General features: G+C 43.9%; 1 protein-coding gene across 1 annotated transcript in view; it reads left to right on the top strand.

The window, feature by feature from the left end:
- Positions 1–18,563, top strand: part of LOC147711708 (heparan-alpha-glucosaminide N-acetyltransferase-like) — a 1,547,073-nt gene that overhangs the window by 1,353,563 nt on the left and 174,947 nt on the right. Inside the window, exon 15 of the mRNA XM_086920225.1 lies at positions 15,592–15,669. Coding sequence (XP_086776351.1) covers positions 15,592–15,669 — 78 coding nt within the window. The remainder of the gene's footprint in view (positions 1–15,591; positions 15,670–18,563) is intronic.

Genomic DNA, 18,563 nt, shown 5'->3' with positions numbered 1-18,563 from the left:
GTGTGTTAAAAGTGGTATCTTATAGACTATCGTTTTACACTCCCAGTGGCCCAATAAGATGATCACAAAGTTCAGTTTAAAAAAGCCTCTCAATTTGTAGTCAGAGGAAAACATGTAAAAGTCAGTTTCCATGTTAAAAAAGGAGCAATATTTCAGAAGTCATAACCTGACATTTGACCCCTGTCTTTGAATGCAAAGGGAATGAGAATAGGTAAAGACGCATATTTATTGCTCATTAGTCTTCTGAACCTCAGCATGTTAATTGTGGGAGTGCTGCAACACCCCCAGCTCCTCTACTTCCAGCGCCTATTGTCAAAAGTTTTGAATTAGATTTACAGTACTTTTGAAATTGGGAACACTATAAATATATTAGCCACAAATTCACCAGCAATGTATAGGATTATCTTCAGAAGTCAATCTCAAGATAAGTTAGTTATACATGTCTATGAATACGATTTCTCATGTTTCTCTTTCTTGAAGTAACGATCATGCAGCCTTCGTTCATGGACAGGAGCGCAGGCTAAAGTCAGAGATATTACAACCCTACCCACACCCACAATTGTATGTGTATTTTAGAGAATGGTAAAAAAGGATCCCGAAATCAGGTTACATTCACACTGCTTGAATGACAAGGTCACGCAGAAGGTTGATGTGCTGCTAAAATATTTGGAGTGGCTTCCAAAATATGCTTACAACACAATGGTGGTGTGGGGTGGCAGAGATGGAGGGGTTCAGAAGTTTAAACTAATGGTTTCAGGCCATCTCATAGGATCATAACTTAATTGAAAGCAATTAAAGAGTGCTGCATTTTTTATGTTTGTTCTTAACTAACTGTAAAATTGATAAATATACTTGTCATATGGTTTTATTTCACAAATTTCAAATGTAGACACTCACTGATTGCTGATATATATATATATATATATATATATATATATATATATATATATATATATATATATATATATATATGTACTACCTACTGACGATAGCCAGTAGGTAAATATAGTTAGGATATAGTTGCCGTAGGAAATTCCGAACATTCTATTGGGAATAACTTTGGCACCGATTGAGGGATCTGCCTGTAATTTTGCCTCGCTGCGCTCCGCTCCTTCCCTGAAAGTTTCGGGGGGATTCGTCAAGCGGGGGTCGAGAAAAAAGGGGGGTCCCAAAACGTGTTTTTCCTATGTTAATTTCCATAGGGACATTCTGACAAGGCTACAGCTCGAACGGCTGAACGGAATTACACCAGATTTGGCAAAATGGTAGGGCCTGGTATGCAGATGTGCCTTTGCTACGTTTGGTAAAAATCCCTCCAGTGGTTCTTGAGAAAATTTAATTTGAAAATTTTCAAATAGCATTTTCTATGGGACCTTCAGACACGGCTACAGCCCGAAAGGCTGAACGGAATTACACCAAACTTGGCAAAATGGTAGGGACAGGTATGCAGTAGTGCCTTTTCTATATTTGGTGAAAATCCCTACAGTAGTTGTTGAGAAAATTGAATTTGAGCAAATTATATATCTATATGCGCTCACCGTACGCGTACCGTACGCGTACCGTACGCGTACCGTACGCATACGTGCGCATACCCTTACGCGCGCCAGCGAGTTTCTGATTGGCTGGCAGTCGACTGTCCACATTCCAAACTGTCCAAACCAGGAAGTGTTGCCCACCATCTTGTTTTTCAGGAGAACTGAGGCACAAGGGAGCCCAAAACAAGAGTGGAAAACATGAAAAGGGGGCAGGGTAGAGACCCCCCAACCCTCTAGCCCTTCTCAGAGGGTCCCAAAAGTACCCCCAAGGGCAAAAAAAAAAAAAAATAGAAAAAATCGTGGGGTTTGCACATTGTACGCGTACGGTACGCGTAACGTGCACGTACCCCATGATTTAAAAAAAAAAATACATTTTTTTTGCACTTGGTGGTCCTTCTGGGACCCCCTGAGAAGGGCTAGGGGGTCAGGGGGTCTCAACCCTGCCCCCTTTTCGCGTTTTCCTCTGTTGTTTTGTGCTCTCTTGTGCCTCACTTCTCCTGAGAAACAAGATGGCTGCTCAGGTGGTCCCAGAAGGATAATAACATATATAAACGTTATCCGCTAATAGAATTAGCATTTACAAAACCTTTGAAATTTAGTGAAATAAAATATAGGTTTCACGCCTGATATAGTTAGGAATTAGCATTTAAAAAAACTTGCAAATTCACTGAAAAAAACATAGGTTTCAAGCCTTATATAGTTAGGAATTAGCATTTAAAAAACCTTGAACATTCACTTAAAAAACCATAGGTTTTAGGCCTTATATAGTTAGGAATTAGCATTTAAAAAACCTTGCAAATTCACTTAAAACCCATAGGGTTCAGGCCTTATATAGTTAGGAATTTGCATTTTAAAAACCTTTCAAAATTCACTTAAAAAACCATAGGTTTCAGGCCTTATATAGGTAGGAATTATCATTTAAAAATCCATTGAAATTGCTCCTATATAGTTAGTTGTACTAACTATATTTCGCGCACCCGCAATCCACTGCTGATGATGTCACATATTACATCATTCATGACATGGTCAGTGACATTACTGATGACATCACTGATGACATCTCCAATGACATCACTGATGACATCACTGATGACATCTCATTTGACATCACTGATCACATCACTGATGATATCATTCATGTGATAATACGATGCACCTCCTCACACTCTAATATAACCTTGGATACACCCACTGTTAAATACAGACTACCATTCTTTAAACTATTGACACACCAATACCAGTTACTACATACGCACTCACTGATTCCTAGGTCTACCACACATTCACTCATTCACCCACAGAATCACTCATACATACAGTCACTCATACATACAACACTATCATATGCACTCATACACCTATACAGACACTCACACACTGCCACTCACCCATGGAGTTACTCACACACCTAGGCAGTCATGCAAAGAATCAATCACACTTCCATTTCCTCAACTATACAGTTATACACACAACACCTTACTTATTCAGACATATACTAACACATACTTCCTCAATTATACAATCACTGATACAAGTACACAATGATCTATACAGCCACTCGCACATTCACTGGCTCTCATGTATAGTCATTTATATATGCCAACTCTCACATGCACTGTGTTTTACATATGTACTTATTTGCACATGTAGCACTGAGATATCCATTCACTCACCAACACACCCATGCACACAGTCAACCGCCCATATAGCTGTTTCAACATGTACTCTTGAACTCATACACCTAGTGAATCAACTGCTCACACATCTATGCACAGAGTCACACACCTCCCAGCCACCCATAAACACACTCCGTCTCCCATTCAAATACTTGAGCAACCAATCAATAACCCATATAGCCACTCATATAGCTACTGATCAACACATACAGCAGCTTACACAACAACAGACATACATACAGTCAGTCACGCACCTACTAAATCCTTCATCCAGACACTTATACATCCACTCATTCTTCAATATGTAAAACATATTTAAACTTTACAGAAACACACAGTCACTGGATGATGTCATCAGTGATGTCAAATGAGATGTCATCAGTGATGTCATCAGTGATGTCATTTGAGATGTCATCAGTGATGTCATCAGTGATGTCACTGATCATGTCATGAATGATGTAATATGTGACATCATCAGCAGTGGATTGCGGGTGCACGAAATATAGTTCTGTAGTAGGGGATCTCTGTGTATAGTCATAATCTAGTGAATAGTCCCGCCCATGTGCGTGGACCCCGGAGCAATCAAAAATAATCTCTTAAGCTGTCAAAACATGCAGACCTGCATAGACACTTAAGAGAGAATTTAAAGACAGATAATGCAGCCTATATCCACAGGCTACACTGTCCAATACTTCAACTGGAAATTCCACCAAAAACCACAACAGCACAGCCTGTCCAGGGTTTTCCACAGAGAAAAACCTTGCTTTTAACAGCAAAACCCTCTGGAATGATAGAGAGGAAGGAGTAGACAGACAAGCCCCATAGGCTGCCATTATGTGGCTCAAAACAGGATACTGTGCCTTTAAGAGAACTTTCCAGAAGCCTCACAGTATCCCAGAATGCAGTGCAGGTCCCTTTCACCTTCAGTTCTTTTTTCCGGCTCCTGCTAGCAGGACCCTGGAGCATTAGCTCTTCTTTTCTGAGCTTTTTCTATACTATTTTTGTGATATTTTTGGATTTTTGTAGCATCACTCGACGTCTTTGGCTTCTATCTGCATTCTGCTGTGGTTTTTTGGCAGAATTTCTGCAGTCTTTTTGTCTTTAGACTATTTCTAGTCCGACATGTGCTTTGTCTGCAGCTGAACTGAAGGCCAAAGCTGAAGCTCACAGGGTTTGTACTCTGTGCTTGCCTGTGTCTTTGGACACCTGTCTTCTCTGTACCTTCTTTTCTAGGGGGCTTCGGCTTCCAGGTTTCAAACAGAGGAGTTTGAAGGCATCTTCAGCCTCTGGGTGATGTGAGGGTAGGTCCTCTACCGAGTCCCATGCTGTAATCTCTGGGGTTATCCCCAGTAAGGGCACGTCTGAGCTATGACGCGGTTCCAGTCGGCGTTGGGGCCGTCGTGGAGTGCCTGGACGTCATGGAGTGCCTCGACGTCGACGTCATGGAGTGCCTCGACGTCGACGTCATGGAGTGCCTCGACGTCGACGTCATGGAGTGCCTCGACGTCGACGTCATGGAGTGCCTCGACGTCGACGTCATGGAGTGCCTCGACGTCGACGTCATGGAGTGCCTCGACGTCGACGTCATGGAGTGCGTCGACGTCATGGAGTGCCTCGACGTCGACGTCATGGAGTGCCTCGACGTCGACGTCATGGAGTGCCTCGACGTCGACGTCATGGAGTGCCTCGACGTCATGGAGTGCCTCGACGTCGACGTCATGGAGTGCCTCGACGTCGACGTCATGGAGTGCCTCGACGTCGACGTCATGGAGTGCCTCGACGTCGACGCCATGGTGTGCCTCGACGCCATGAAGTGCCTCGACGCCATGAAGTGCCTCGACGCCATGAGGTGCCTCGAGTGCCTCGACGTCATGGAGTGTCTCGACGTCGACGTCATGGAGTGTCTCGACGTTGAAGTCATGGAGTGTCTCGGCGTCGACATCATGGAGTGTCTCGGCGTCGACGTCATGGAGTGTCTCGGCGTCGACGTCATGGAGTGTCTCGGCGTCGACGTCATGGAGTGTCTCGGCGTCGACGTCATGGAGTGTCTCGGCGTCGACGTCATGGAGTGTCTCGGCGTCGACGTCATGGAGTGTCTCTATGTCATGGAGTACCTCGACGTCATGGAGTACCTCGACGTCATAGGGTTCCCCGACGTCATGGAGTGCCTCGACGTCATGGAGCGGTGATGCTCGACGTCATGGAGCGGTGATGCTCGACGTCATGGAGCGGTGATGCTCGACGTCATGGAGCAGGGATGCTCGACGTCATGGGGCAGTGAGGCTAGACGTCATGGAGCGGTGAGGCTCGACGTCATGGAGCAGTGATGCTCCTTTTGGGGCATTGGTCACTTGAGCTCTGCCCTCTTCCGTTGGGTCCGGACGTCACCGTTAGGGATGGCTCGGCGTCTCCGTGTTTGACACCTAGTGACATTTTGACGTCTGAGTGTTGGTTGTCATAGAGACAGTCACTGTCTTAGTGATGGTGACGTAGTAGTGAGGTCGGCATCATGGGTTACAGCCGCAGAGTACTGCAGGCTCTTGACGCCTGGGTCTGGTTCCAGGGCTCGCTCCTTGGTGAGCCTCCCGTCGTAGAGGGGACTTTGTGTTCCCGGCACCTTCCACTCACGACGCAGAGCAGTTGATCAGCGTCGAGGAACCCTTCTAATGGGGAGTTTGTGGTTACTCACCACGTGTACGCGAGGGACGTTTGTCCTTTTGCTTAGTTTTGAGTGCTTGCATGCCTGCACGTCTGCTAGGTCGCCTCCTGCTCAACCACTACTGGTGAGACCACCGGGGATGTTTCAGAATCCCATCGGTTCCCTCTTCCGTCCACCCCCCCAGGGGCCTTTTGCCCCTCAGTCTGCGAACCTCCGTGCCTTGATGCCAGGGATGCGTCTGCCATGAGTACGGGGAGTCCCTCTCCGACTCTTTACTGGTTGGCGGGACTTACCTTTCGTCCACTACCGCCTGGCAGGAGGTTCTGGCTCCGACCGTGCTCCTGACTTGGTCGCAGGGGTGGCGGCATGTAGACTTGCGCTGTGGCCCGCGGTTGTTGGACCGTTGTTGTGAGATCCCTCTGTGGGGGGCGGGGGGGGTTTCTTCACCGATTTGTGGTTCCTCTGCCGAGAGACAGGAGGGAAGCCTTACAAGAGGTGGTCTAATGGGCCTGATAGTTTCGGATCTAGGCATCGGTGTCGGAGCGAAGTTTTTCTCTCCTGCCGACCCCCAGGTATTGTGGGTTTGTCCTACGTTGCCATACTTTTATTCGCCTGACGTCTCTGCAGCCTGCGGCTCAGCAGTGTGCTTCTACTCTCTCGTTCTTTGGGCAACCCTTGGGTTCCCATGAGAGTAGTGAGTGGCCCGCATGAAGTCTGAATCGGAGACTTTTGGACGGCTGTAGGTTTGGGGCATGGAGAACGGCCTGAGGCCTTCTGCCCTTTCTAGCGGCGTTTTTCCTCCCAGGATTTGCCGGTGGTCCCGGGCCGCCATTTAATGCTTTACAAGTATATTGTGCGCATACGCGGGAGAACTTGTGGCTCCTCGGCGAACAAAGGCCGGCTGGGTCTCAGTCAGTCTTCGGTTCATTGGCCCTCCTCCAGCACTTCCTCTGGTCGGCTCGCGGTTTCAGCGGTGCGAGCTCTAAGCAGAGGCCGTTATCCTGTTTAGGACAAGGGCGATAGAGGACGTACCTCTGTCTCAAACGGGGAGAGGTCTGTACTCCCGGTTCTTCTGGTTCACGAGAAGGACAGGAACAAGTTCATGCCCATTCTGGATTTGCGACAAGCAAACAAGTGGATTCGCAGTAGAGGAGTTTCGCATGCTGTCGTTGCATCAGGTTTATACTCAGCTGCAAAAGGGAGATTGGCTTGGTGCCATAGATCTACGGGATGCATACTCCCATGTGCTCATTGCACACAGGAAGCTCCTGCAATTCCAAGTCTGCGCCCATCATTATCAGTACACAGTACTGCCAGTCGGGCTGAAGTCTGCACCCAGACTATTCTCGAAGTGCATGGCAGTGGTAGCTGCACGCCTGTGGAAAAACGAGGTGGCTTCTCTAACCGTGCCTGGATGATTGGTTGATCAGGGCCTCCTCCTTCTCGAAAGCTCAGGCGCACTTCAAGAGGACGTGCGTTCTCTGGAACGAGCTGGGGTTGCACATCAACATGTCCAAGTCTGTCCCCATTCCGGTCCAGTGCATACAGTACTTGGGAGCCTCCGTCAATACGCTGTCAGCAAGCTTGTCTCCTTCGGAGGAGAGTCGATTATCTCCCCTTGGGAAAACTCAGGCTCTTGCGACCGCCCCATCTACGGCAGTGGAGACGGTGTCTTCTCTACTGGGGTCGGTGGCCTCTTGTATATTCCTCACGCCACACGCACGGCTGCTCATAAGACCTTTGCAGGAGTGCTTGGAGGATCAGTGGGATTAGAGGAAAGGACCCTTGGGCGACAAGATGCGACTGTCTCTGCGTACTCTTCAGTCTCTGAAGTGGTAGTGTTCAGCGGAGAATCTCCTAAGAGGGGTTCCCTTTCACAAGGACATTTCCACACAGACTGTCGTGACGGATGCGTCTCCCCACGGCTGGGGGGGGGGGGGCGCTTTCCGGAGACTTGCAGATACAAGGAACGTGGTCCCCGAGGGAGTCCACGTATCACATCATTTTCTGGGAACTCAGAGCTGTTCCCTTGGCATTGAAGGCGTTTCTTCCGTCCTTCCAGACCAACTCTCTGCTTGTACAGACGGACAATTTGACCACAATGTATTACCTCAACAAGCAGGGGGGTTCGAGATCGCGCACTCTGTCGCAGGAGGCGTGGGCGATCTGGCGACTGACTCTAACGGCTACCCATCTGCCAGGTGTGCAGAATGTTCAGGCAGACGTGCTGAGCAGACTGATTCAGGAAAGCCACGAATGGGTCATAAACGACTAAGTACTAGGAGAAGTCTTCGGCGAATGCCGAGACTTCGCCTCCAGGTACTGCCTGTGGGGAAGCTGGGGAATGCGTTCTGGATTAACTGGTCGAACAGCTTTCTGTACGCCTTTCCACCCTTTCCCTTGCTTCCGGCGGTGTTCATCAAGCTGTCCCAGTCCAGGGCGCGGATGATCCTGATTGCCCCGGAATGGCCCAGACAGTGGTGGTTCACGGACCTGCTTCACCGGTCTCTCCGTCCTCTCATACGGAGGCCTTGCAGGCCGGACCTTCTCGCAAAGGTCAGGGGGCAGACGTTGCACCCCAACCTCTCGTCTTTGAGTTTGGCTGCATGGCTCCTGAGATAGTGTGATATGGCCATTTGAATCTACCAGAAGTTTGTATGGACATACTGAAGGAGGCTAAGCATCCTTCCACTAGGACTTCTTCTGCTTACTAGTGGAAGAAGTTTTTGCATCTGGTGCAAGTCCAAGGACCATGACCGGTCGACGTGTAAGGAAGATGTCTTCCTTCTGTATCTTCTACGCCTGGCGCAGTCGGGCCTTAATGTCTAATCCATTACGGTTCATATTGCTGCGCTGACTGCCTACAGGAAATGCCCTTCAGACTTCCTTCTTCCAGATCCCTGTGATCAAAGATTTTTTTTGGAAGGCTGGAAGAAAGCATTCCCTCCTGTCTGGCTTCCTTCGCCTTCATGGGAATTGAATGTGGTGCTGTCCAGATTGATGTAGGAGCCTTTTGAACCTATTCATAGGGCTTCGTTGCAGCATCTGTCCTGGATGGCGGCGTTCCTCGTGGCCATCACATCGGCCCGCAGGGGGAGTGATATTCAGGCGTTGTGTTGCCAAGGACCTTATACTATATTTCATGCTGCTGAGGTTGTTACGCATACTCACCCTAAATGTCTTCCTAAGGTTATTTCTGGTTTTCATGTCAACCGGACAATAACTTTGCCTACGTTCGTTCAGACTCCGGCATCTCCAGCGGGAAGGTCCCTACATTCCCTGGGTGTTAGGAGGGTGTTGGAATTTTATCTGGCTAAAACCAGAGATATTCGTGGTTCAGATCAATTGTTTGTCAATTATGGATCAGTCTGGACCGGTCTTGCTACCTCAAAACAGTCCATCTCTAGGTGGATTGTGTCCTGTACACTATTGTGTTACCAACAGACTAATAAGACCTTAGGAGGTAAACCTAAGGCTCATTCCACCAGGGGCAAAGCTGCCACGACTGCTTTGCTGCTTAATGTTCCGATTGCAGAAATCTGCAAGGCCGCCACTTGGAAGACGGTCCATACCTTGGCTAAGCATTACTGTCTGGACACTGATACCAGGGCAGATGCTCAGGTTGGGCAGGCTTCGCTGCGAAATTTGTTCGCACAATAGTGGTGTTATTTCTCGTTTCTCCACCGCCGCTTTGGTGTGGGGATGGGCTTGCCATTCTATTCACTAGATTATGACTATACACAGAGATCCCCTACTACAGAAGGAGTAGTTTCTGTCCTGTAACTCCAGTTCTGTAGTAGGGGTATCTCTGTTATAGTCATAAGCGCCCGCCCTCCTCCCCGGTGGAGAGAGATATTCATGTAAGGAATGCTACAGGTCTGGCGTGTTACGCCTTCAAAAAGAACTGAAGGTGAAAGGGACCTGCACTGCATTCTGGGATACTGTGAGGCTTCTGGAAAGTTCTCTTAAAGGCACAGTATCCTGTTTTGAGCCACATAATGGCAGCCTATGGGGCTTGTCTGTCTACTCCTTCCTCTCTATCATTCCAGAGGGTTTTGCTGTTAAAAGCAAGGTTTTTCTCTGTGGAAAACCCTGGACAGGCTGTGCTGTTGTGGTTTTTGGTGGAATTTCCAGTTGAAGTATTGGACAGTGTAGCCTGTGGATATAGGCTGCATTATCTGTCTTTAAATTCTCTCTTAAGTGTCTATGCAGGTCTGCATGTTTTGACAGCTTAAGAGATTATTTTTGATTGCTCCGGGGTCCACGCACATGGGCGGGACTATTCACTAGATTATGACTATAACAGAGATACCCCTACTACAGAACTGGAGTTACAGGACAGAAACTACTCCTTAGTACAACTAACCATATAGGAGCAATTTCAATGTTTTTTTAAATGCTAATTCCTAACTATAAAGGCCTGAAACCTATGGTTTTTTAAGTGAATATATATATACACATTTATATTTATTTATAGACAACGTGAGACAATTTGCATATATTTTGATGAATTGTTTTTGTTGTAATGTTAATTGATCCACAATAAACTTCTTTGAATTTGATGGTTAAAGAGTAACTGAGATGCTTGCCAGAGTCTAACACTTCATGAAGTTACTAACCATATTTTCTTACTGTAAATCATAACATTATAAAATAATAACATTACTTTTTTTGCTATACTTATTGTGACTGATACATGTGCTAGTTGCACTATGTAGTGGTGTACCTCACACAATCCACCAAGATTAAGTCTCTGCCATTTGTCATATTATGTCTTATTTCTTGTCTTCTATAACTGTATGAGAGTTCCTGTTCCCACTACGTTTGCCAACTAATGGTGTGTGGGAACAGGATGCTCCATGAGCGTATTTCTTCAAACAGAAAAAGTAAATGATAAGCAATGCCTGAACACTGCAACAATGCAAGATTTTCACAGATCTTAAGCTAATCAGAAGGAAGTCATGCATAAGACTAAAAGATGGTGAATAAGATGAGACACTATTTTTGTGACCGCATAAAATAACTGCGCTGCATCTTACACCATGAAATGTAGAAACTAGCATGTCTCTGCTTTTTGAATAATGTAGAAGGGAACATTAATACATTGTGTGTTGCAACTCCTCAAACTTTTTTTAATTTTGCATAGGAATACACAATATTGGCCTTCATTTGGATGTTGGTCGAAAAGCCTCTCATCGACATCCTTGATTTGAATTCCAACCGCCTTATTAGGATTAAGGTGATCAGAATTCAAACCGGCTGGTCATTCCGGCTGGATTGCGACAGGCTCATGGAGCCCGTCGGCCAGTCGGAAACCCACCATAATCCCATGCGGCCGGCGGAAATGCCGTCGCGATTATGATGTCGGTTTCTAAAAGTCTTTCCATTTCGGGCTTTCCGACATGGAAAGCCTGTCAGAAAGCGACTTTGGGGGCCTCTAGCAGGGCCCCCTGCTCCCTGCAGCCTCCGGTTGGGGGCCAAGGGTTCATCTATGGTGCCCCTTGTAAATCACTGCACGGTGAGGCAGGGAGAGTGAGATGCCTGCCAAATGGTGCAGGGATTTACAGAAACTCCCATTTTTTATGGAAGCTTGTGCTGCGGGCAGTTTCTGCCCACCGCTCCAACTCCCATAGAGAAATGGCAGTTTACGACCGAAACATGTGCGGTCGAATCGAAATATGGTGTTTGGAACTGGCAACCTACGGTCAGTCGGTTCCCACACCAAGACAGTGTCGTCGGAGACAACTCCAACCGACATTGTGATAGGGGCCAATGTGTTTAGGCACATATAGTTTTGGTACATGAGAGGTGAATGGAACAAATGGTGTGTCTAAAAATGCAGCATTACAAGAATATCAAGTCAGAAATATCCAGGAACAGAGAATATTTAATGTATGTAATATTTTATTAAATAATGATGCATATAATACAGTTTGCTTTAATATAATTGTATTAGATATCATGTGTATAAGTTAATTTAAAATATTTTGTTAATTTTAGCAATGATCATTATTATAATAATTGTGTTTTGTATATTTTGTAAGAATTAATGAATAATTATTTTTGTTTTTACTTGTAATGAGTAATTTATAATTTAGTAGTACATTCTTGGGTTTGTGGTGCAATATGGTGACAAGTTATTTAAATGATATTTTTTTATTTCAAACTATATTTACATTAATGTATTATATCATTTAAAAATGTATGTAAATTATTTAATTGATAAACTGTTATTTAAGTATATTTTGTGATTTTTAGTGTGTAATTATATTTTTTTCACTGTATAATTACTGATTCATAATTTAGTAGTAGGTTGATAGTAGGGAAATAGGATGGGAAGTTGTTTTAATTATATATATATTTTTTTCTATATACATTTTTATGGGAATTAAATATTTACTTGACAATTAATTATGTAACTAATTTAATTGATTTTTTATGCCAATTATTAATAGTATTTTAATGAACTTTTAATTAATTGATGTGTATTTAATGATAAACATTTTACAAATTCATTTTATACTTAATATTTGTTTTAATTTATTTGTTTCATTTTATTACTCTTTTGGGGCCTAATTACTTGGCGGTCCTCCAGCAGTGCCGCCACTGCGCCGTCCGCTGGACGACCACCAAAGCTGTAATGAGCCCACGTTTCGGAATATGATTGTAGTCCAGGTTGGGCGGGTAGTGCTGAGGCTGTGGGCAGGAGAGCCTAACATGCAGCCCGCCCCCATGACAGCGCCTGCAGCACATTCCTACACAGTGTGGTATGCATGCTACATTGCGCAGGAACAGGGATGCAATTACAAGGGGGCACAACATGTGCTCCCCCTCTATGCACCCCCAGGCACAGATCTGGCAGGGGCCCATGATAGGTCCCCCTTTGTTGCCTCTCTGCCACCTTTTGCAAGGTGAGCTCACTGCTATGAAAAGAGCGGTGAAAAGGCAACTCAGAATATGTTTGGCAGTCCCGGCAGTGGCACCGCCAGATTACTCATGCCAGTAGAAGACCACTGGATTCTTGATCCACAAGTATGGCAGTGCCGACACCCACCGTACTCATAATTAGGCCCTTAATGTTATTATCATTTGATCTATAATTTATTTACATTTTTTGGGGGGTTTGTATATGATTTATTTGGGAGTGAAATATACTTCTTTTAAATTTGTTTATTTTGTTTTTAATGTGTTGAACTATTTTTGTACATTTGCATTTTGTTTTTTATTTATGATGTAGATATTTATTTATTTTAAAAATGTTTTAATATTTGTATGCTTTAAGGTATTTATATTTTTTTAAATAATGATTAGTAATTGGAATAGTAAATCTAACTCCTCCAAAGCTCAGCACTTCCCCAACTTTTGCTTGAATTGGAGTGGGAATAGTAAATATAACCTCTATGAGTCCAATACTATCCCTACTGTAGCTTAGAATAAAATGGGAATAGTAAATCTAACCCATACATAGTCCAACACTGTCCCTACTATTGCTTAGATTGGAGTAGGAATAATAAATCTAACCCGTCCAAACTTCAATGTTTTCGATGATTTGCTTACTTTGGAGTGGAAATAGTAAACCAATCTCTCCAAAGTTTAGCATTCTTCCTACTGTTGTTTGGGTTGGACTGGAAAGTAAATATAATCCTTTGAAGAACAACACTTTCTCTACTGCTTTTTAGATTGGAGTGGGAAAAGTAAATCTAAGCACTGAAAATCCAACACCTTCTGACCCCTCCGCAAGTCGTTGTTCTGACTTGTGGAGTAATGGCATGCGTTGTTACAACGTGGTCGTTGTAATGACCGCATTGTAATCGCAAACGGTGTACCGGATTCGGGGTAAAAGATGTTTTATATATATATATATATATATATATATATATATATATATATATATTTGGTAATTTTTACTTTCTAAATTATTGTTAATATATTTATGTAAGGTTTTTTACATATTGTAATTGCTGTTTTTATATTTTTGGGAGAATATATATTTAAATTGTTAATTTATATCACTAATTAAAATGATTTTTTTCATATTAAAATTTTAAATATGTTACAGATAATGGTATATATATATTAAAATATTTGTATATACTTACCTTTTTATGGCACTATGCTGTTCCACAATATTGTTAAATTAATATTTTGACAGTTTTCTTACAAAGTATGTAAACTTTATATTTTTGTAGAAAACATTTTGACTTGATATTCTGGTGTCAGAATAGTTTTATTGTTCATAGTCTGTCATAAGGAACCACAGTAGGATAAGAGAGAAGATATAACAACTGTCAACCACGGGTACCTCCCCCAGTGCTAGACTATGGACGCTTTGATGAAGCATGCCACACGATGCGGATAAGGGCGAGGAATTCGAGCACCAATTGTATTGCTGCATGAACAGTTGGACAGAAGTACAATGACCTGCATATCTCAACCATTTACAGAATTAGTTATATGTGCTCAGATACAAGATCCTCTTTATTATTTGCACTTATATATTTGGGAGTATGCAAAACGGCCATATTGAGTAAAATCCCTCTTAGGATCCGATTACGAGCAATACAAAATTCCTTGCACTAACACTAATGCTGGCTGACATCTCTGCAGTAATTTCCTGCAATAATAATTTAGACCCACACAGAATGGGGAATAACTGTGAAATCAGATTTCCAGATTTAATTTGTCATGAAATACTAGATTCCTTGGGGTTTAACACAGTCATTTACTATCTACCTTAGGGAGGTAGAACATTTTTGTGAGGGTAAGTGTGCGGGATAGGGAGAGGAAGATGTTCGGGAGCGGAGGAAAGGGGGAAATATGATATCACCTGGCAGCGTTCCTTGGCTGAAGATCAGGTGGGGGCCAGAACTACAGCCCTTTCTCAAAGCATCTTTACAAGCTGACATTTCTGGCCAGTGTCCCGCATGTATAAAATACAGATGCAGGAAATTCAGTCAACATATAATTGTGCAAAGTAGAATTCCACACAGAATTTCATTCCTCACAACTTGTAATCAGATCAGGTTCTTAGGGATCCATTGAGATGTAGGGCAGATCGCCCGCATGGCAGTGGCGATCTAACCTACATCCTACCCCACCCGCCACCCATTCACCCCACTATATTAGTATGGTGGTGGGAACCCTGGCAGACGAAAAGGATTTAATATGGAGGCTGTGTCTGATAGACTCCGCCATCCATATTAGTATGCAGGCAGAGAGTAGCCTTTCCGTGGCGGTGTTCGTGCCACGGAAAGGCATGCAGAGTTCACAATTTGGGGGCCTGTTGTAGGCCCCCAGGAAGTTGGGGGTGCACATGGGGGGTACCTATGGTACCCCCCTGCATTAGCAAGCACAATGCAGCAGGCATCGCGCGGTGCCTGCCATTTTGTGCATGCAAATGCACAACATGCATTTTTACCATTGCGGCGGGTGCTGCTGAATTCACCGCCCGCCGCAATGTTAAGAAGGCGTGATGCGCGCCCTTAGTGTGGTGAAATAGACAGAAAGCCTTGACTTAATGCCTATTTATTCAGAAACAGAGAGAATGTTTTAAAGAGAAAAATAGCAAAGTTCGTAACCACATATACCGCTGGGGTTTAATATTTCCTTCAAGCAGTAGTTCCACAGGCTATAATATCTTTTTTTAAACCTGTAAAAAAAAAAGTACATGCTTTCTTGCCTCGTGTCACAAGGCTTCCTTTTTTTGTGTCCCCACCTGCAGGCCGGTAAGATCATCCTGCTGTACCGGAAGCAGCCGAGCAGCATTCTGAAGCGGTTCGTGGTGTGGGCCGTACTTCTGGTGAGTAGCATAAAACTGACGTGCAGTGATGAATACATTACCATGGATGCTGACTCCTTCATTTCCATTAGTGCTGGTCGTAAACCTCTTGTATTCCTGGAAACACATCTGTGTGTTTTAAAATGGCGCGAGGAGCCGGTGCTGCACACCACACCTCATAGCTGCTTGGAGTTGGTACCTCCCTTAATGTATTTGCACTTAGGATCACATTTTACTTTCGCATTAACCAACACAAGCCATTACTAAACACTTAGCAACTCTATTAACCATAGACAGCCCAACAACATACCCAACCTATCAATCGAGTGACCAGAACCGTATGAAAGGACATCCATATTAACAAAGTGCAGCAGTGCAATACTAATGTTAGAAGGCACTGTACACATGCTGATAACATAATATTAATCATAACAGTAGGGTTTGGCTACCTACATCTGCACACCTCCTCAAAGGGCAGATGATGCTATAAGGTAATCTGAAGAGGATAACAGGCTCTCATCTAAGTCGATAGATGGCCTGGATTTCTATGTTTTAACCACCCCAGAAATTTGTCTTTGTGTGGAAAGTTGTACAACAATATTTATTTTACCTTTAGAATTAAGTTCTTTCAATTCATCAGCTGTTTATACTGGAAAGACACAGCATCATATTTATTTGGACTCGGAATAAAATCATCCCAACAAAATGTCCCATTTGAGTATAAATCTCATTACAAACATAACTAATCTCATTTTATGTTAAGGGGAAATCAACATTAAATTGATGAATGGCACAACAAACACGTTGTAGGGTTGTTTACAATCCCTGATAGGCAGAACAATTAAAAAGTATACCGATTTTTCCAGTTTCTCACTCAGTTTAGGTGTCATCCATATGTGCCCTTACAACAACAGTTTCCAAGCCGGTATTAATGTATTAAGAACCACAGTATGAAGCATTATTACTTATGTTGAGACTATCTTTGATAATCTGCTAAAATAAAAGATAAAGGGCCTCATTTGAATTTCGGTTGGAAAGCCTCCAACCGCTGGCCGGGAGCTTTCCAACTAACATCCATGGTTTAAACTCCGACCGCCTTATTTCTTTGAAGGCAGTCGGAGTTTAAACTGGTTAGTCAACCCGACTGGCTTCTGACGGACTTGAGGAACCCGTCATCTAGTAGGAAACCGATCATAATCCCTAACGGATGGCATTTCGCTGTCGGGGTTATGATGTCAGTTTATGACAGGCTTTGCATGTCGGGCTTTATGACATGGAAAGCCTGCCGTAAAGCGACTTTGGGTGGCCCTAGTACGGCCCACTCCTTCCGCTGCCTCCAATTATGGTGCAGAGAGGCACCACAGTGCCCCCCCCTGTAAATCCCTGCACCTCACGGTGCTTGCTACATGGTGCAGGGATTTACAGTACCCCCCATTTCTCTATAGGCGCTTGTGCTGCACCCGGTTACTGACCGCTGCACAAGCTTCCATAGGGAAATGGGAGTTTGCGGCTGCACTATGTATGGTCACATCGTAATTGCAGTTTCAGACCGCCGACCTGAGGTCGGTTGGATCCGAAACTCAATGATGTCGGACAGAAGCAACCCTGACTGAAATCATAATGAGGCCCAAAGTGCCTACTCAAGATTGGGGGGTGATGCTATCCTCAGCAGTACCTGAGGTATTGTGCCCCAAATAGATCATAATTGTCAATAAATGAAATAGTATAATCAAAGAATAGGTCTTCTTGAGTTAGAAGCATATTTGAAAGCAAAAATTATGGATAGTCGGTCCATAATAATCAGGCACGTTGCATTAATGCAGCATGAGTAGGTTTAAAGCCTCCTAGACAAAATGCAAGGATGATAGAAACATCGCTAAAAGACGGGCAAAGCAAATAACAGAATCGTAAAGTCTGGCTTCCTAGGTTGAGAGAGAAGGTTCTGACTTTGCTTCATATGACCTCCCTTTTTGTAAGAGAAAATACACAGTAAATATCAGACTGTCCGCATAAGGTGATCAAAGTGTTACATAGGCTCAACCAATCTTTGTTCAGAATAAAAAGCAACATTACCAAATACCATCCCCTAAATGAATAATAATGAGTCTTCTTCTGCCCTAATTTCATCGAATGTAAAAATACAAAGTCTGTTATGGACAAACAATGCAGAACTTCTGAAATGAATAGGTCCTCTGAGTCTCAGGCAGGAAGAACGAATGTACCTTGAACAGTTACATTTGGAGGACAGCTGAGTTCTCCAAGTAAAACATATGACTTGACTTGTTTCACAAAGCCTTTCACTTGTGCACATTTTGATGAATGTAGAGAGAGAAGAAATGAAAACACACAGTCACATGCTGAATTCAAGATGGAGTGGATGTCTAATGTGGCTAAGTTAAAAAATCAATTTCTGGAGTGTGCAATATCATAGTAATAAGCATACTTTTGCAGCTGCAGATGTATGTTATTCAAAGGCATAAGAAAGCTCCTTACACTCACACCTGTGCCTCGTTTCCATAGAGGTCCGAGGCAGGTGTTAGGATACCAACAGACTATACAGCTGAGGTTGTCCACTAAAGGGATGGGAGTTGTAGGTCTTAATATAGAGGACCAAAATATCATGAAATAAAAGTATGTAGGATTGGAGGAGATTCCTATCAATAGCCCCGGGGTGAAACAGACCCAACTAATTGATTGTTCTGATCCAACATTGAAGGTGCTGAGATGGAATGTGGCAGGCTTGGTCTCAAAATTAAACATAGAAGACTGGGCAAATATGATAACTAAATTTGATATCCTTATGTTTCAAGAAACCTGGGCAGCTAAAGCGCCATACTTTGAAGGGTATGAGTGTTTTAACATTATTCCCCCTAATTCTAAATATGGCAGACTATCGGGGGGTTTATCAATATGGG

This window comes from Lissotriton vulgaris, chromosome 5 (genome assembly GCF_964263255.1).
Source record: "Lissotriton vulgaris chromosome 5, aLisVul1.2, whole genome shotgun sequence".
NCBI classification, from domain to species: Eukaryota; Metazoa; Chordata; class Amphibia; order Caudata; family Salamandridae; genus Lissotriton; species Lissotriton vulgaris.
The sequence above is the reverse complement of the archived record's forward strand: the minus strand, read 5'-3'. Positions and strand labels throughout refer to the sequence as shown.